General features: G+C 36.9%; 1 protein-coding gene across 1 annotated transcript in view; it reads left to right on the forward strand.

Moving 5' to 3' along the window:
* The window catches only part of ARNTL (aryl hydrocarbon receptor nuclear translocator like), a 545416-nt gene that overhangs the window by 483140 nt on the left and 40806 nt on the right, over window positions 1–21470 (forward strand). Inside the window, exon 14 of the mRNA XM_044059187.1 lies at window positions 20399–20501. Within this exon, the coding sequence (XP_043915122.1) occupies window positions 20399–20501 (103 nt within the window). The remainder of the gene's footprint in view (window positions 1–20398; window positions 20502–21470) is intronic.

Genomic DNA, 21470 nt, shown 5'->3' on the forward strand with positions numbered 1-21470 from the left:
ATTAGTCAGTTCGTTGCCGAAGTAAGGGAGTACCATCTTGGATTAACCCAAACAGAATTGAGAGGCTAGTGTTAATTAAACTGTATTCTGTCCAGAACAAGGGATTAGCTGTAAAGAGTTCCAGAAATTCTGTGTGGTACATGTGAATGTAAAATTTAAAACCTTACTTTCAATTATGGAAGGTCTGAATTCTTTGAAATATCAATAAAGGAGGTGGTAAGTGTTTACAATCATTTAATGTGAGCATGCCCAAATGGGTAAGTGGACTGACAGTATTCATAATGTTCAAATACAGAAATATGGTAGGGTATTTCACAAGGAAACCTTCAAATAACCACATATTGGTGAGAGTGTCATTCTAGTATTTTATTTATTTTCATAGATCCTTAGAATAATGAGACATAGAAGAGATGGGTTATGTACCTTGATTGGGTCCTCATGAGCCCACTGCTGTTCATAGTGGTAATGGACTGCATTAGCAAACTGGTCTGAGGGGACAGATCAGCAAAACTGCTGAATGTTGTGGCATTACAGGCAGACTCTGAAAGAGCTTCAGTAACTGATAGGAGAATGAAATGAAAAAACTGAAGGCACACAGGATGAAACTGTGCAGATAAGACAGTTGTAATACCAATAAATGGAGGAAATCAGAAGAATCTGAAAATAAAGCACACAGGATGAAAGTGTGTGCAGATAAGACGGTTGTAATAGCAACAAATGGAGGAAATCAGAAGAAGCTGAAAATTGAGATAGTAGAAGAAATAGTGAAACAGGTTAACAGCTTCAGGTATCTAGCAGGGGCACCTGAGAAGGGAAGTATAAATGAGGAGGTCTGAACTAGAATCAGCAGGGCAGCCGCCACCAGATGGCACAGAGTGTCAGGTGTAGTGTTGGACAGAAGAATGCCAGATAAATTGAAAAGTAAGGTGCACAAAACAGTGATATGACCAGTACTACTGTATGGCTCAGAAACCTGGGCAGTGAAGGTAGAGCAGTTGAGGAAGCTAGAAGTATTGGAGATGAAGTGCCTGAGACAGGTAGTAGAATACACACTGACAGGCAATAAAAAGACATCAGGGCAGAAGTAGCTCCAATTGCAGAAAAGGTCAAAGAGTACAGATGATGTTGGTTGTGCACATGTGCAGGAAAACAGAAGATGTGAAGATGATTTGGAACAGACAGAAACAAAGCAAGAGGAAATCAAGGTGTCCAGCAAAAGGTTAGATGGAGTGTGTGAGAGAAGACCTGCAAAAGTCAGGCTTGACTGTTGAAGTAGGTAGGAGAGTGGCATTGACTTGAGAGACATGGCAACAGTTGACATGACACCCTGACCCCATGTAGAAAATGTAAAAAAAAAAATATATATATATAAGAGGGTTGATAATAGTAGCTTCTCATGCTTGCATGCTATGGTGGGATCTATATTCATAGGGGGGCTGCCTGGATATGGAAAGCAAAAAGGAACACTTGTCAATCCTAGCTGAGTATTACTTGTTAAATTTGAACTAAATTATTGTGCACACTTTAAGTTTTCATGGGGTTGAAGTAAGGGTTAATACTTGTTTGGGTTATAAAGAAAGAACTTGGAGTGAGAACTCTAATTTGGATAACACCTGTACTGCCAGTCAGAGAGAGACTAAAACAAAAATGTAAAGTGTTTAGAAAAGCTAACAGCCCATTGCTCAAGCTTTAGGACCTAACTGTTACTGTCAGTCTCAGTGTGGAGAATATGTTTAGTTGGTGGGTTTGAATTGATACTTATCTAAGGACCCTGAGATTCATTTGTGTTGGGAAATGAGCTATAAGGCACTACCTGTTTGGAGAGCACTGCTGTTGTCTGTAAGGGCCGTGTTTAGACCCTAAACAATTTTTCACTGTACATCAAGACAGGCAGTGTCGGATATGAAGGTTTGGCCTCCTTGAGAACAATATACAAGTTTATACATGCAGTTACATTGATTTGTTTCTGTGATTCACCTGTTTAGGATTTTATGGTGCACTTTGTTTTTGTTTGATGTTTCAGATTAATTTCTGCTTTTTGAGAGTTATATGGGAAGAAAAAACTTTGGAGAAGAGCTTTGGACACTTAAAGTTTAGATACTGGTTAAACAGACGAGGTACAAGTCTAAAATGTAACAGTATCGGATGTAAGATATTTGGAAATTTGAAGGCCATAAGAACTATAGTAGAATAAATTAAATTCAGGCAAGGAAGCATGGAGAGAGTGATTCACATAATATTACTAGATAAGGTAAGTCAAAACAGGAAAATTTGTACTTAGCTGTACCTGGTAGAATTGAAAGTAACCACTTCACTGGGTTGTGTAACGCAATTCAGGGGGATAGAGTCTTAGTTTATATTTAGAACTCATCCATGGATGTTGTAGAATTGCAGAAAACATGTGTAAATGCCCAAGAATTTAGGAAGTTTCTGAACCAGAGATTTAAAGAGCAAGGTGAAGTAGGGATATTTCTAATTTCAAAATATTATCCAATACAAATTAGAGAATTGATGCAAAAAGCCATTATGCCCTGTTAAAGTGATACTAAAAAAGCAAAATATTTCTCTGGGCTTTTATGTACCAATAAAAAATATTCAGCTCTGAGCAGATTATAGTATTTATGAAAAGAATGACAGTTTTACTGGGGGGACTGGAATATGTTGTTTCTCAGCACCATGTAGACAATCTGACTTGAGAGTTGTATTGAAAGCTGTTCATTTTTTTGTAAGGCATTGGAAGCAAATGAAACTTATAGACACTTGTTTGCTAAGACAAGGTCATAGACCCGCAAAAAGGTATACCTTTTTTGTATTTTGGATGTCAGACCTGGTCACATATTGACTGTGTATTATTCTTGAATTTACTTATGCAGTTAGGAATTATCAGATTGTAAACTACTTTTGAATAATGCCCCAGCAGTCAACATTTCAGGCTGAGAATTGGAAAGATTGCTAGTAAAACATTGGTGCTTCCCTACCTTTTTGTTGGAAATGAGCCAGTTTGAAATATGGTGCAAGCAAATGTTGCTTGAGCACTTAAAAGGAAGGATAGGTGAAAAGGTTGAGGAGGTGGGAGACAGTAAAAACGCTCCTAAAGACAAAGGGTCTAGGAAAACTGGGATGCATAGGAGAGAAAAACATAAATTTATGCAATCACAAAGTTAGCTTTGTTGCAGATAAGAAGGCAGTCTGACTGAATTAGATCAGATGGAATTGGTAAATAGAAAAAGGAGATGATAGAGGTTTGTACAGAATATTGCAATATCAGAAGGTGGTGATTAAAACTTTTTATTCCAGAAACTACTCCATAATTATGGCAACTATTAGCAATTTAGGTTCAGGCAACAATGGGTAGAAAGGGTGATATTTAAAGTAAAAATAAGGGAAGGAATGTGAAAAGGAGACCGAAGGAGATCTTAGACTAAGAATTGCTGAAGAATGTTTTATGATGATGCATAAGATATAGTGATGGAGATCAAGGGATAGAGTTTTTTTAATTGGATTAGACTGCTCTGCTGCTTTTAGGTCCTGAACAGGCATGTGAATTAATGAAAAGATTTACTTAAGAGGAGCTAGTAGATGTAATAATAGTGGTGGTTAGTACGTCATCAAGATAGAACACCACTTGAGATCGAAGCTGGGAAGGGAAGAAGTGTAAACGTTGTGTGATTATAAATGAAATAAAACAGGCTGAGTACTGTTGGATCAGCCGATTGAGAGCTGAAAACCCCCCCAGGCATAAATGATGTAGTAAGCATAAAGTGTTAACAGTTGCTCACATGAATTACAGCTTAGTTCACAAACTGTGTTTTAAACAGTTTGTATTTATTAATTTGATGGATTTAACACACTAATTTTAAAGTGGATTTAACCAAAGAATGTCTGTTTTTAATCACATGATGTTTAGTTTTTAAATAGCTGTGATTGCTTTAGAACTCTGTATACCTGATGAAACCATTTTGGGAAAGCTTGTTATAGTTTGTATTTTGTTTCTGTAATACATTTATATAGGTATATTTATCCCTATGGTGACTCAAAATTTTTTGTGATTTTGTTTTTGTTGCATTGGTGTGCTTGTCTTTACCTGTGCCATGATATGTTAGACTATATCAGTTTGAAACCGTGATTACAAAATATGTATGATGCTATGGGCAAATATCTCCTTTAAGATGCTGTGGGACGTGGTGCAATTGCCAGGTCTGGAAGAATCAAGACACCTAGTGAGATTCTGCCTTATAAACAGGCAAACTTAGATGATATAAACCTGAACCTTCACTAGACTGGTCCACTGCAGTGGTTTGACAGTCAGAGGTCTGTAAGGTAAACAGGAGGATTTAGGCCAGGGCTGTGGGTAAAGCTGTGAAGAGCAGGCATGCAAATCCTACCCACTTTACTAATTTATAATAATACTGAATTATTTTACATCCACACTGTTGGAACCAATTTATTTGACAGGAAAGAGTTAATAATCTTATTATCATTACGGTTTCTGTAGATGAGGGACAGTTGACCTTAAGCATGTAGTAAATGCATACTGCTACAAGTAAACATTTGTTACACCCAAATAAGCTTTACACTGCTTAGTTGCAGAGCAAATGTTAGAGTCAGGGTTTCCCAAGACTTTGCTCATCTAGCTGTTAACAGAGGTCATTCCAGTGTTATCTTGCCAACAGAAGCTGAAACTTGGCCAGGCTAGTCTTGTGTATGCAAACACACACACATCCGTGTTTGTTGTTTTTCTGGAGGGGACTAATGATATCTTCCCAGTAGCAATGCTCTTTTTCCAGCCTTCAGTAATGCTCCTTCCACCTAGACCACTGTAACAGAACAAAAACACTATTAAAATAAGCCAGCTGTTAAATATGTGTATGGTAGCAATAGCTAGAGCAGTCACTCTTTAAAGGTGGGAGACCCCAGTTAATCAACACATGTACACTTAAGCTAATAAAACATCAGCTACAAGTATTTAAAGTTTATTAATAATTCTTTACTTGAAATTAATAAAATTAAGCAATATTTTTGTAAAATTAAATGTACAGTCAGCAATGCACTTGCATGACAAAGTACAAATTAGAGTTTAAACATATATATAGCACATAAGTTTTCTTATCAGCTTAGCTGAAATTTACTGACTTCTGACTACCTCTTACACGTAAATCAAGTAGCACATACACAGTCTCCCAGGCAAAATGAATACGAGGTTTGAACTTCTGTCTTTGAACCACATCCACTTTCCACACCTCTGAGGAAAGAAACTGACTGAAGACCCAACAGTTGCAGATTGCAGTCAAAGTCCTAAAACTTTGAAATGTCCAAGTGGAGTAGACTTGCTTAGCTCAGTGCAGCATCTTCACATAAATATTTTAGGCTTGGTAGCCAGATGACTTTTTTATTGGGGTCAGTTGGAGCAAGTTAATGGACAGGTGAGGCCCTTCTGAAATCCCACTGTGAAATTAATATAACTGACCCATTAACTATTTTTAAATTTGAAATCACCTAAGTATCATGAGTGGGTGGGAAATAGGAAATGCACCCCAGGGATCACTTCTGTGTCTCTGCTCGACAGTGGCACAGGAAAATAACTTTCTTGGGTGGCGTAAGCCAGGGAACCGTGTTGGCTAGGCGTATGTAGGCCCTTGGCAGATAGCCTAGTACCTACCTATGAACCTATAAGTAGGAAATACGACTATTGTTAGAGGGAAATTTGTTTCCATGGATAGTCAGGCTCTGTAAGTGCAGAAATAGACATCCTGCCTTTTAGGGACTCCGTTGTCAGATACATAAGGCAATAATTAATACCATGTCTAGTATCTCCCATAAGGATAAATGTGTTGTTATTAGGGCTGTAGCTGTAGGATTACGTTATCATTTATTGTTGATTGTTCCAGTATGAGCTGTGATTTGTGTGGCACTACTTGCACTAGCTTTTCTGTGTGCCATGTTAGCTAGCCAAAATGTTTCTGGGGACTGTGGTGGAATGTTAGAGATAATGCAGGGTGACTGCTGCCATATTTATTGAGTTGCAGTCAGCTTAATGCTTATGTTTAGAAGAAGGTGAGGGTATTGACAGAAATACTATGGCCTTACAGACTTGAATAGGGCAACAATGCATTTTTTGGGGCCAGTAAGACAAAAACATTTGAGCAGAGATGAGCATTACTTGTTAGCTAAGGCAGTTAAGAAAGCCTTTAGTAAGTGGTGGAAGTCAGCAGACCTCCCCTCACAAGGATGAGAGGTCTTCATCACATGTTATAGAATTTATGATGGTGTATATTAATGGCTTACAGTCAGGAAAGTTGATTTTAGACAAATGCACCCCCCCCCTCCAGCAAGACTTTTGAGAGGATCTTCCTTTATTTAACACCGATATCTGGTGTGGGGGGCAATTTTTAATAAGATATTTTGGGAGAGACAGCTTAGATGAGATTTGGTTTCTAGTTGACTGGGCAAGAATAACCTTGTCTACACTTTGACTGGGTAGAATTTTTCTTATCTTTTCTTTCTAGTGCATGTAGACAAAGGGTGGGCTGTGATCACAGGTGCTGGTATTATTTAATAGTTCTTGGGTTGTATTTTCTGACTTTTTTCTTGCTGCCCATGTTGTTGCTTCTGATTTAAAAATTACGAAATATCTCTAAGTTGGTGGTGAGGTTTTTGAGGGGACTGAATTGTGAGGTTTAATAAGAGAAAAGACTCCTACTCTGGTGGTTCGCTATGAAATAGGTCAAAGCTTAGGAGGTATGGTTGTAACAGCTTTAGAATATTAAGGATGAGAGAATATATGGGATGCAAGAAGGTACAGACATGAAAAATAGGTGATGTCATGATAACCACTTGCTGAACTAAGGGTCTTACCAGCAGTTTTTTTATAGAGTTTTTCAGAAATGACCTGTCAGAGGTCTGCGTAGATGTCTGGTGGCTACTTGGAATGCCTGGTTTAAGCAGTGTGCTTCCTGGTCTTGAGTATTTATGTAATCACCATTTCTTTTTCATATTCCTGAATTCTGTGAAGTCTTCTGCTTATGTTATTATGTGCTAGTTCTTGCCTATTCAGGGTTATGCTTTGCTTGTGTATTGCCTTAGTATTCCTAATATGTTCTTTGTGCTGGTTATAATTTTACAGAAAATCTTTAGCGTCCTATTACACAGGTTCCAAGTCTCAAAAAAAACAGGTTGGACTTCCAAGATGGCTGCACATTGAGTAACAGCTGAATTCTACCTCTCCCAGTGTGAAAACAGAAACTTAGCAGAGAAAGCTAGTGAACCTAGATTTCTGGGTAAATTTCAGTAACTGGCTAGTAAGTGCATTGCCCAGAGGCCAGGAAAAAATAAATACAGAAGACCTGAAGGAAATCTGCTAGAAAAGGTGATGAAAAAACACTGACTGGGAAAAGTACTGTAGCTGTTCAGCAAAAAACAGTGCATGCTCCAGACATGACTTCCAGTAACCTAGAGGAATGTATAAGGCAACTGCACACAGACCTGACTAAAATAAATGAAACATTGATGGAGTTTATCAACTCAAACAATAAAAGGCTGAAAACATGGAAGAAGCTTTAAATAGATATTCAGATAAGGTGATAAAACTGCAACACTCAAGACGTTGAAATGAAGAAAAGGCTGGCTGAATATGAGACCGCACAAGAAGAGATGTTAAAAAAAAAATAGAATTATAGGATAGAGCATGTAGGGAAGACCTGAAATTTTCTGCTGTACCTGAGAAGCTGGAAGGCACAGACTAGATTAATTTTATGAAACAGAACTGTGGCAGAAGGACAAAATACTAAAAGTGGGAGATAGTGTTTGTGGAGAATGACTACTCATTGTACACCAGGCAGAAGTGGAGTAAATGTATCCCATTATTCAAGGAATGTCAAGAAGCAGGCATGAGATTCAAACTGCTGTACCCAGCTATCTTCAAAATATTTTTCCCTGGAGGAGCAAAATATTTTTTTGATAAATTAACATGCTAAGTAACAAATACAACGGTTTGTGTAACAAAAAAGTAAGCTGTGAAACTGAAGGAGATTCTACTTTTTGTTCTGGTAGTAAAGACCCGAGAGAGACTGTGCCAGTGAAACCTTTTCCAGTGTTTCAACAGAAATTCTTGAAGGGGGGGGGGGCACAAGAGTTGACTAGAAGAATCAAGAGCACTTTGGAAATGAAGCAGAGACAGGGTTTGGGATAAGGAGATGAACAGGAATAGAACAAGACAATCTGGAAATATTTGACTTGTTTGGAGGTTGTTAAACTTGTAGGGGACTCTAAAGCATATGCCCTGCATCATGTCATTAATGTTCGGAAAAATACTCGAGAGGGGAGAAGGAGGGTGAAAGTTAATTGTTAAGTAAAACCATTTTTTTTAATAGAACTGTTTAAGTGGTGCGTGATTTTCTTTGCATGCTATAAAGTAATTTTTTTTCAGTTATTTATTTATTTATTTTTAAGTATAATGGGGATACTAATGTAAATAGGTGCTCATATTTTTTTTTCTTTTTGTTTCTTTCTCCTTATTCAGTTTTAAGAAATATAGACACTGCAATTAAAAAAAGATCTGGTTAAAACAGCATGACAAAAGAAAAATTAGTGTGCTTTTCCTCATTCTTGCATAGGGGAAAGACTGGTTTTAGGCCATTAGCTTAATCTAGTAACAAGTTTTATAAACAAGCAAGTAAAATGAAAAAGAATATTGAATATTATAAGGCTTTTTTTCTAGTAAACCATTTTGTGTGTGGTTCTCATGACTCTTAGCAGACAATCTGGTAAAGAGAAATGGCTTGGAGAAATGTTTTCTGAAAGTGTTCAGGTGTTTTTCCCAGGTAAGAGAGCTATAAAGATAAGACAAAACCAGACAGCACTTAGTAGAACCACATGCTGTACCATGCATCTTAGCATGGATAACCTTTCTTTTAGGTTAGCACAAGTCTGTGTGTGGTTTTAATTTTGGAACAGTTGTTCCTATTAGAAGGGTAAGACTTGAATACGTGAAGATGTACATAGTTTTGTGTGCTGTTATTAAGTTAATAGGTTTTAGGGGGGTATTGGGTGTGTGTGTGTATTTTTGTTTGGGGGTTTTCAGTAAAACAAAAAGTTCTGTAAGATGTGACATAGGCTCAAATGTAGATGAAAGAAACAGCTGTATAAAAGGTTAACCTGCCAAACAGTACATCCATGTAACACAAAAACTGAAACTAGACATTTAACAAAAAATCTATTTTACATAAAAGATGGGAATAATAATCTCAAGAATATGATGCTTTCTATAATGTCTTTAAGCATTAATGGTCTCAGATAAATACAAAAAAAAGGCTAATGAACTATATTAAAAAATGTAGAGCGCAAATAGCCATGGTACAGGAGACACACAGAGAAATGAACGTGTGAATTTGATAAAGAAAGGTTTTTAGGATGGTTATTCAGTAGAATACCTGGGGGAAAGGAAGAGGGGAGTACTTGCATTAATTGCAAGAGGAGCTCCAATAGTAGTAGTAGTAGCACAGTGGTGCAGCAGTTGTCTCCTCACAGCAAGAGGTTCTCCATTTCAATTCTCGGCTGGGGTGCCTTCCGTGTGGAGTCTGCATGTCCTCCCTGCGTTTGCATGGGTTTCCTCCAGGTAGTCCATTTTCTTCCCACATTCCAAAGATTTGTCTGGAGCGTTTCTCCCCAGCCCTGTACTGAAAATAGGGTCTGTCGTAGTTAGACATCCCGGTCAACAAATGTTAAATAATAAAAAAAATCAGTTTTCAGCAAGTAATATTACTTATAGGTGGGGGCTGGAATTTGATTTGCAGTAGTGAAGATGTGTCGGGGGGGGGGGAGTATCACAAAGGAGTGTAAACTTTTAAAGAAGTTTTTGAAAATATTTTACATGAAAGATATAAAGTCAGAACCAGATGTTCAGAGTGAAGTTACATGTTATTCCCCAAGACATTTTTCTGACAAGTAGTACAATGGAAATCCAAACTTTCACCACTTCTGCCTGTCTCAGTCAGCGTCTCCCCAAGGATCCATACTTGGGGCCCCTTCTTTACACCATCTTTTCTAATGATCTAGCCTCAGTCACAATGCATACTAAAGTAATTCAGTATGCAGATATCTTACTAGACCTCCAAATAGTAGTCCAAGAAGCTTTTACTGATATTGAAATGTATCTAAGCGAATAACAACTAATCCTCAACCCCAAAAAGACATTGCTAATGCTATTTACCAGTAGCAAACAATCACCTACCACCCCTCCTTTCACCATTCTCTCAACAAACGCAGTCATCCAACCAGTTGAGCATACAAAACTCCTTGGCATAACTATTGACAACAAACTCAGATTTGACCAACACACAGCCATCACACTTGAAAGTTCACATTAAACTTGGTTCATTGTACAGAAGCAAGACATTCCTCACTGACAATACCAGACTAGCCATATCTAGAACCTTCCTCTCTCTATGCTCATTTATGCTTTCCCCTTTACCAACTTAAAAAAAAAATCAGACTTGACCAAATTGGAAACTTGCAACAACAAAATAGCCCATTTTGCAGCCAACCTTCCCCACCAAACCCACCATTGTATTGCGCTACATAAATTAAATTAGCTTGAACTACCTAACCTTCTCCATCTCTACCAACTTAAATTCACACACAATATCATCTTCCATCCTGAAAATTGTCCATCCCTCCAGTAACTTGTTGTTCCCTACTCATGTCCACGAAGTTTAAGATCTGCAAACACAAGCTTGCTCACAGTAAACAAAGCTAACAACACTCCTGTTGAAGCCCTATTCTCAAATCAAATAGCCAAATTATGGAACTCTCTACCCCACACCCACCAAAACACACCTGAATCTACCAATTTCAAACTACTATTTGAACATCTGTCCAAAAACTGGCATTGCTCCTGCACCGAGGCTGAATGGCCAGATATCTATAACACTCTCACCATACTGTCCACTCTTTACCTTATTTTCTTCCTCTCCTCTCTTACTACTGCTCATAAAACAATAAAGTAAATCTCATTTGTTCATAACTGTTATTTAATATGTACACAGTACTATTTTTATTTTGTTATTCTCACAGTGATCTTTACTGAATGCTTGTGTGATTTTGTTTTTTGAACTTTCATCTACTACAAAACAATATTGACTACTTCTTTTGTATAGACTAACTGGATGATGTGTATTCTGCATCTTGCTATATATATATATATATATATATATATATATATATACACTACATATATATATATATATATATATATATATATATATATATATATATATATATACACACTACTGTATTGTCTATTATATTTTGCTTAGATTTCTGTGGAGCTTTTCTCCCCGGGTTTTTGGCCCAGTTGGACTTTCCCAGTAAGTAAGTAAATAAATAAATTATAAAAACTGGGCTAGGCTGGACAGAACTTTAATTTCACAGGAACATGTGCATTTAATTGAAGGTCTTGATAAGTACCTAATAACTATTTTAGATCATGCACCAGTAATAACTAAAATAACACAGGGTAATGAAATAAAAATTAGATACTGGCACTTCCACACCTATCTGTTTAAAAGAGAGGAATTTAAGGAAAAGGTAGTGATTCCATAGCTATTGTAGAAGATATAAATTTCTTCTGAAAATATAGCTAGGGAGTGCAATAAAGTTAAAGAGGAATTTAAAAATAGCGTGGAAATAAAAGAAAGGGATGATATGGTTAAGAAGTAAGAAGAATTATTTAGAGGAGCTGACAAATGTTAAAGTATTGCAAAATAGGGGGAATCTCAGAACAAGAAGAGAAGCAACTGCATAATGCTGAACAGAAAGTAAGGGATTACATCAATAATATGCATGAGTTAGAAAAATTACTGTTAAGCAGCTGTTTTTTGTTAATAACTCTAGAGCACAAAAACCTTTAGCACAATGGCTCAGGCAAGTAGAAAGGGCTGTCACCATGCTTAGGGAGCCTGTAACAAGGAAGATAACAAGGGATCCTGTAGAAGTATTAGAAATATTTCGGAAATTCTATGAAAGTCTGTGTAAAGCAGAGAAATATGGAAGTCAAGAAAAGGTACAAATGGAAATGTGTATGGAAGAATTAAATATGCCAAAGTTAGAGGTAGAGGAGACTCGATTACTAACGGTTTAGGATAGGATGAGATGAGATAAAAAAATGGTGATGTATAACCAATCTACGGGAAAGTCCCCAGGAATAGATGGTATTCCTGTGGAAGTTTGGAGGGAAAAATTATCAAGTTCTGGAAGGTTTTGTATAACAGTATTTTAAGAGAAGTACCAAAATCCTTGAAGAAAGTGGTGGTAGCTGTAATACCTAAAGAGTGTAAAGATCCATCTTCATACAGGCATGATTATAAAGTGTTTGTCTATAATGGCTAAAAGAATGGCAAAAGTGAAAATTGATAGATATAGATCACTGTGATTTTGTGGAGGGCAGGCAAACATTCGATAACAAAAGAAATCTGATGATCTGGAGGGAAGCAGAAAGTAAGAAAATAGCACTGTTGGTGGGTCTTGATGCAGAGAAAGAGTTTGACAGACTAAGCTATGACTTTATGAACAGAGCAATGGAAGCATTTGCATTCCCTGATAAAATTGTAAATCTGATTAGGAGGATATATGAGGGATTGGAGGTGAAATTTAAAGTGGGGGGGGGGGTCCTCTCTGATAATGAAACATAAAACAAAACAACACTAGGATCCAGTGATAATCTCTGCTCAAGCAAAGGAACCAGGAAGGGTTGTCCTCTCTCCCCTTTATTTATATTTTGTTTAGGACCATTTGCAAAGAAAATAAGGAACTCCGAAATTCAAGGATATTGTATTTGCAGATGACATTTTATACTTGACAAAGCCAGAAAGGGAAATGACAGTGCTGTGGAACATATTGAGACAGTTTCAGATCTTTTTGGAATACAAAATTAATGAAGCTTAAACAAAGGCAGTAGCGGTAAATTATGTACCCACATATGAATTGGTTCAGCAATATCTGTATTTATGGGGATATGATAAAATGAAGTATTTAGAAGTATAGATTAAAAATTATTCTGGTGTGGCAGCTAGGGATATGTGGGAAGAGATTAAACAAAAAATAATACAAAAATTGAGAAAATGGAAGCTCTGTTTTATGGATATTGATAGTGAGAAAAAAGCAGTTAAAATGTTTGTAGTCCCTTTAATCTTATCAGGCATGTTTTTATCAACCAAAGGAGAAGCTATGGATAGCAGTTAATAAAGAGCAGAAGGATTTTATCTGGGAGGGGAAGACGGCAAGAGTCAAGTGGGATAAGTTTATGGATTAGGGTAACCCAATTTGAAGGGTTATTTTACAGCAACACGGTTATGGCTCCTATACATAGCACAAGCAGAAAACTATAATTCAAAGTGAAAACAGATGATGATGATGAAATGGGGGAAGGTCAAGAAACAAGGAGAGACTGGGATTTTGGATGCAGACCTTTAAGGAGAATGAGAATAAGAATAATCATGCAGAATATGTTGATAAAGTAGCAGAAAGTATACTAAGAACGGAGTCAACACAGGAATGGAGAAAGGAGATTCTGCAGATAGGGATGGCTGCAATTAGGGATACAGACAATAGACAAGAGGGGGCTGGAATTTACTGGAGAAAACTGGCAAAGGGACCAAAGTATTGGCAGCACACAACTAGAGAGGGAAAGGGAATAGAATGTGAAAATGCCAAGAACTTACTTGGTCTGCAGGTTAGAGATTGCCTCCCCTAGCAAGGATTAATATCAGAGTATAGGCAAAGAGAAAGAAATAGGGGGGTTTAAAGAAAGACAAGCACTGGTAGAGTTCTTTGTAGAATGTAGAACAGAAGTTGCCGTTAAGAAAGGAATAATTAGTAGAGCATATAAAATATTGCATGATAACTAAGAATCAGAGGAGATTAGAAAGGATTAGGAAGACTGAGTAGATAAGCAATTTACAAAGAAACATGGAGAAATATGCATGTTTGCCAAATATGCAACAAAGTCTAGAAGATTTAGGATACTGGGTAAGAAAATTGGTGAAGCTCAGGAAATTTTTTTTTTGAGCTTTGATACAAAATCGGAGTTGCCTAGACTAAGGCCTTGCTGAGTCTAATTATGCAGGCTGCCAAAAACAGCAATTACTAAAAAATGGAAATCAAAGTCTAAACCAACTTTTCTAGAGGTAGCAAAGATATTAACAGAGATAAAATGGCTGGAATAAAAATCTTTAGAAAAAGGGTAGGAGCAAATTACATAGGAAAAATGGGAAGTGTGGGATCAATACCTGTGGAGGAGGAAAGAAATTTAAAAGGCAGGAATTGAATGAGCTATGTAATGGTTGACTGACAATGACTGGATATATTATAAGTGATGTATGTTTGCAACTACAGTTGTGTCGGTATGGTTTGTAATGTTTGCAAATGAGATTGTGTCAGTATGGTTTATTTTCATTTATATAAATGTAAGACTGCTTATGTCATAAAGATGTTTCTTTAAATAAAAAAAAAAACTGACAGGTTGTGTAGAGCCACAACACATCTTGTTTGCACAGTAACATAATAGCTGATCTTGCTGTTGTATACTTTGCCTTTGGCATCACTCACTTTTTGACATAGTTGAGAATCCTTGACAGATATTGGAAGACACTTCTACAAATCAGTCAGGGTTATGAATTACTTACTACGTGTGGTAGCTAAGATGTCATAATTTCATACTTGGCAATTTTCAGGAAAACATGCAAGCTGTACCAGAAGGAGATGCTAATGAAAAAATAATTACTGCCATATCCGATAAGGTGTGTGTAAATATGATGAATATACACACAGTGCAATGAATGCTGCAGCTGTGGGGTTGCTTTAAGAAGGTACTCCTCTCTGCTGAGGACATTAAGGCCCAGCAGCTGTGTGCCCTTTTTAGTACTGATCAGCATTTTAGCAAACTATTGTGATATTTTAGCACATGTAGAAAAGAAAGGAAAAACAAGAACTGCACTTGAAATAAGTTACTTCATACATATACAGCTCAGTTACCCTGGTAGTGTGAGACCTTACAGAAAACAGGTAAGCAGAGACTTTGCATAATCAGTTTCCAGCATCTTCTACAGCATCCTTTGAAGAAAAATCTTAGCTCAGATTCTGTATGAGCCTTCCCCACTAATAAATCTGTGAGGCAGTTTGCAGTCCTGCATTACTGGGAAAATGATACCTCAGGCAAAAGCATAGCAAGGGTGGGGTAAACAGGGCAGCTGCCCCAGAAGCACATGGTGTTAGAGGGTGAAATTGGGAAGTGCAGTTACTGTATATTTTTTCTGTACAGGCATATTTAAATCCCGGTACTGAAAAGCACTTCAATGCTTCTTGACTGGTAAACCACTGGAGCAAGCTGATTACTATAGATGCAGTAGTAAGCATGCTACAATCAAAAATAAGTGTTTTTTTTTTCTCTTTAACTGAAGAGCTGAGTGGATGGGGGTGTCAGGGAAATGAGTTTTACAAATATTTTTCAAAACAGTATTCAGCAGAATTTCAGACTTGCCACTTTTCCTTAATGGTAGACCCTAGATTAAGGTTGTGACTCACCATATTTTCTTAATGGTAGATCCCAGATTAAGGTTGTGATATATATATATATAAAAAAAAAAAAAAGCATGTATGTGATGTGCTGTGTAGATATGTATTTCTTAGTACTCTGTGCATTATCAAGCATTTATCTACGTCATTGGTATAATATCAGTCCTACTAAAAATCCTCTAGACCTACCATATTTTCTGGACATGCTAAAAACTAAAAATTCACACCACACACACAGCACCATAACCCACCTAACACAACACCCAAATTTATGTTAGCTTTTAAAAAAAGTAAAAACCAAAGTAGCACCTGGAGCACATTTTCCATTTAATTCATTAAAAAAGGTAACTTCATAAACTGTATATACAAAATGCCCAGCAGAACAGAGCTACCCATCTAAAGTCCATATCGTAGAAATTAAATTAATCATTATATAAACAAAACAAACTTAAAAGAATAGTACATATGGGCTACAACCATCCTATCAGAAAACAGAATTACGAGCAAAAATAGACCCATTTTTTTTCTAAGTAAATTTACAAATTATAAATGTAAATAATCCATGTATATAGCTAAACTGCAAGACTAGCAAATCCTGCTAATTCCATGGCACATGTAACCTTGACAGTGGCATAGAAGTCTCAGATTTGTTTGGTATGGTCCCTGAAGGGCTGGCTGGCAGGTGAGCAGCATTTGCTGGCTTATGTATGGGGTGTGGTAAATGGGGTTTAACTAAGGGATTGCATGCCCACAACAGAGGCTAAGTGCTTCACCGTAATGTAGACAGAAAAAGCAGTTTGTCCAGAGGCAGATCCTTGTTGTCATCACTGCACATGTGGTGTGGTGGTTTAACAAAGGATAGGACATAAATGAGCCGCGCAAGAATGATGGCTCACCGCAGCCTGAAGCTGAAAGTGCAGCTTCATCTAGCCAGTGGGAGAATGAGTACGTCATAAAAAGAGTTCCATGACCTAGTTAGGGATCACCAAATTTAAAAAAATCCTTACATAATCTTTGCTATACTACTGAAGTGTATCCAATAAATAACTAGCAACAGAAAACAAAACACTTAAAAGTGCTTCAAAACTGGAGTTAGACCACTTGTGCAGTTACAACAGCCTTTTGTAATCAGTGGGAAATAGTAATGAAAATGGGTAAATGGAATACTTGGATTTGTGCATGTAAATGGGTAAATGGAATACTTGGATTTGTGCATGTAAATGGGTAAATGGAATACTTGAATTTGTGCATGTAAAACAAATGAAGTATTTTGTACCGTGGGATGAAGAGAGCTAATAGGAAACAGTTACTGATATATTAAGAAGTAGAATTCAGGGGCATCTAATTTGTGCAATTATGTAAATATCTTGTGCTCTAGAGTAAGAGTTTGGTTTGGGGCTACTGGCTTTTCCACACATCCCAAAACATGTCCTTTAAACTTTTGGTACAGGCACTGTACTATGAACTTGGTTCAGGACACCTGTCTTTATCAATCACCCTAAAACATAGTCCCTAAACATGTAGTGTATGATAATTCATCAGTTACATTACATATCAAACTCAAACATTTCATATTTATCACCCATTCTCTCCGGCCCATCACACCTGGAAGAACTTGCACTATGGCTGATGGAACAACTTTTAAACAAAAAGACAATATTGAAGTTTCTAATCAACCCCCCCACACACACACACACACACACACACACACACAAAAAAATCTTCCAGACTTTTCAGATCTTGAAGAATTGCAGTATAGCGACCTTAAAGACTGTTTGCAGGTTTATAGAGTATTAGACTGTTGACTGGATATATTTTTTTAGCCTAAATGCCACAAATTCCACTTCTTGCTTCATCTTTCCACAAGGGATAGAGGGGTGAATCTTGCGATGAATTTAAACATACTTATCCCACTCATCAAGTTGTGTTTTGATGATTGGTATGGAATTACATAGCTTAATATAAACGAGAAGTGTTCCAGAGCAGAGAAAGTTTTTGAGAGAGGCATTTGTTTAAACTTCTGCAGTGGAGTGAGCATTAAGTACTGTGTTCTGTAGGTTGTGTAATTGGATAGGTAGAGGTTATAATCTTACAGCAGTCAACGTGTATGTGTGTGTGTGTAGTCAGAACAGTATGAGTCCAGCTCCTGCCGCCGTCACTCATGTAGCATTCAGAAGATACTTTGTTGGGAGTTAACATGATGGTTAAGCTGTTCACCTCATAGGCAAGAGGTACAGGGTTTGATTCTCACCAAGGCAAATTGGCTAGACTTAAAATGACCCACAAAGGCAGCAAGTCTAGTACTTGCCTATAAACCTATTTATCCCACTAACAGAAGGTTCTGCTCATGTTACAATGAAAGTGTAGATCTTTTGTGTGGGTGCTAATGGTGTTACAGTTTAGAGAATGTGTAGTATCTTTCAAAGAGCAGCAAAGCCATATAAAGGGTGGGAGGGCAGCTGCCCCAGGCACCAACTTTTTGGGGATTCTAATCAATGTAAACTACCTTAAGAAAAAAATATTTGGTTTGACAGATTACAAACTGTCAGAATTCTTTTCTTTCAAAAGAAGCAATGATTTATTAATCTGCTACTTAAACAGATATTTATAAACGTTCTGTGCAGTCATGTTTGATGATAGCACAAAGGTTTACAAAAGCATACATTTTAATGTAGTAACCTAACAACTTGTAAGCTGTCATTAACTCATTCTTGCCCACAGTGCTGATCTCATTGTTTGCTGCTTCAAGCTGGCTGCCATGTCTCACTCGAGCTTGCAGCACTTGAAAGTCGGGCCACACATAGCACTTTTGTTTCACTATAACTTAATTGTGGTACTAAATTTGCGATTCCAAGTGCCAAGACTAAGTATTTTAAATATGAGAAAATTACTTTAACTGAGCAAGTAATGCAAAAAATTGCCGTTTTTGCTTTGATTTTTTTCCCTCACATTTATTTATTTTTTCACTCTGAGCTCCAGTCTGCTGGCGGCCAAGAATGTAGTACCTCAATAATTGACTTCTAGTTGGTGATAATGAGTTAAGAGATTGCTTACTGACTGAGGGAGAGATGCAAGATAGGTGTGTTGAACAGGGTGCCAAACGCCATTGCTACATCACTTTATATTAAAAAAAAAAAAAAAAAAGTTTTTGACAACATTAAATATGGAGTAAGCTTACCTTTAATAAAACAGTCTCGCCAGAAGTGTTTGAGGCTTCAGGTAGCAGATTTCCACTTTGATTACTAGTCTCCCATTTTGTCAACCACAGTCTCAAAAATATTTAAAAAATGTTTAGCTGTAGTGTTTGCATATTTGAAGAAACAGTAAACCAGATTCTCTAACCTGGATGATTTTTTTTATTGAGGCTGAAACAAAGGAGTTTTTATAACAACTTTTCCAGATTGTATTGGTATTTATTTTTCCAGTTCATGGACATAATCATAAACTACAAGAAATCAAAACTAATTCTAGTGCAGACAGTAGCATTCCTTTGTGAACTTCGGGACTCCATACAAATGACAGAATTATTTCCAAAGAATAATATTCAGGAAATTATTCCATGTCCAGTAGTTGCAAAACAGTACCTTAGGGCTCTGAGAAACCTCATCCTACATACATCTAGATGGTTCATCATGCAGGACTGCATATGAGGAAACCTCACTGGCTGTAAACTTGTCTGGAATCAAGCCTTGGATTTTGTAAAGGCTGCAATTCGATTATTGAATAAATTGTTCAGGGAAGTCCTTAAATGACAGGATTCTCACAGTATAGCCATGCAGGTGACATTCGTTTCCTCAGTCCTTGTCAACAGCTAGCAAACAGATTAATTGGATTATTCACTTCTGCTTCAAAATTCTGGCAATACAGTGGTACTGGTCTACACTGGAAAAAGATGACTTCACATAATGTGACCCTCTCTGAAATAAGATAATAAAATGTGAGGCACTTAAACACAGTCTTTTGGAGGATGGGATATCTCTTTGAGGAGAGATCAGCATAATAGTAAAACTACCTTCCCCCATTTATTTAGCTAGATTACCTTACCAGTTTTTACTAAGTATAAGCAGTGTGCGATTACTGTACATAGCTGTTATATCGCACACAGTTTGGCACAACATTGACTGTTATACTTTAGATAATTTATCTATGGCGATCACAGTTCTCTGCTGAAGTTTCTTACCTCAAATAATTTATGTAGACACTTGCCAATAATGCAGCTTTTATGAGAACCTCATGGCATTGAGTATTGCTACTTACCTAGGTCTGAGTTAGACTAGTATGGGCTAGTAAGGGAATGTGACTGTTTTGGGAAGAAATGCCAGGCCAAAGCAGCTTCACTGGTAACAAAATCTAAATATTATAATTTACTTCACCACTGACCTCTGTGTGGAATTCTGTTCTTACAAAGAGTAGCTCACACAGTTGTACGATGTTTTACTTCAGCCTTAAAGATGGTGAGCTGGACATTCTTGATCTTTTTCCATCCTTAGATCTTTCGGCCCATTTGAACCAAGATTGCTTACTTAACCAGGGTTGTTAGCATTAAATATGGACATCCGTCCTTATTACCATTTGGTTATCCAGCATACTTGATTTTATAGTTTAATGTAAAATTATTGGTCAGTAGTGGTGGACAGTCCATCAAACAAAACTGTGTTATCAAAGAAGCCGAATACAGTGTCTCTGATTTACTTTCGTTCAAGTGGTCTTAGAAGTTGGTTTGCATTAAATAAACATACTGTATAATTTATTGTTTATGAGAAATTAAAATGCACTTCTGTGAAGTTTGTACCAAAGACTTTAGTTGTAATGAAAATGTTTATATTTACAGATCCTTAATGGTGGAACACCAGACATTACTTCAGCTTCATTAGGATCAGGGCAGATTCAAGATGCTATTAGCTATCCATACTCTGACAACTCCTCACTACTTGGTAAGTTTTGTTCTATTTGTTGCTGTAAGGCATCTGTAGCCATATAGATTCATTCCAGAATGACACAAGTAAATGTGTCTGATGTTCTTTCTTTAGGCTATATAGCTTCCTACGGAGTATGACAGTGCCAGATAGCAAAACACTATGTAGTCATAACAATGAAGATCCATAATGTAAAACAAGATAACGGGCAGAATTTCACTGACAGACTAATACTAGGAAATTATTTAAAACCTATGCAAGTGAATGTGTCTTACAAAGGGATGTACATGTACCCCTTGCACGCGTGCATGCGTGCATGCATACATACACAGACACACACACAGACACCCCTACCTACTAACTCTAAGATTGTGCTACCTTTTAGTGCAAGGCATACTGGCACATTTAAAACAAATACATTTATTCGCTTTTGTCCAAGGTAGAGCAATCTCAATTTCTATATATGTATAGTCATAGGGTTGTGGGGAGTAATGCATTTACATAAACATGCAATGCCTCCACACAAAAACATATTTTAACAGCTGTATACGATAAAGTTTTAATAGTTTGTTTTAACCTTTTTATACATGGAGTAACAGTCTTCCCAAATAATTTCTTTAAAAGGAGAATTCTTTCACATGCTAGATTAAACTACAGAACTGCTAATACTGAAGTAAACAGTACAGTCTTTGTTTTCTTAAAAATGACACCTACTTTAGTTGTTTACATGTATAGACTATTCTGTAACTCATTTAAGCAACCAACAAGACACCTTGTGTGTATTCATTAAAATCTTGTCAGTAATGACTTCACATTTAGTTTCTTTACATGTAAAGTGCTTCTTAGTAGTTTGCAACTCTCACTTAAACGTGTGCTGCAGTTTTGACAGATGAGGTACCGTCATATTACAGTGTAATGTGCTTTACTTATAAAATACTTTATTTCTTAAAGATGTAAACATAAGTTTTATGCTACTTATAAAGTGCT

Source organism: Protopterus annectens, chromosome 17.part0 (genome assembly GCF_019279795.1).
Source record: "Protopterus annectens isolate FY-2018-M chromosome 17.part0, PAN1.0, whole genome shotgun sequence".
In the NCBI taxonomy this organism is placed as follows: domain Eukaryota; kingdom Metazoa; phylum Chordata; order Ceratodontiformes; family Protopteridae; genus Protopterus; species Protopterus annectens.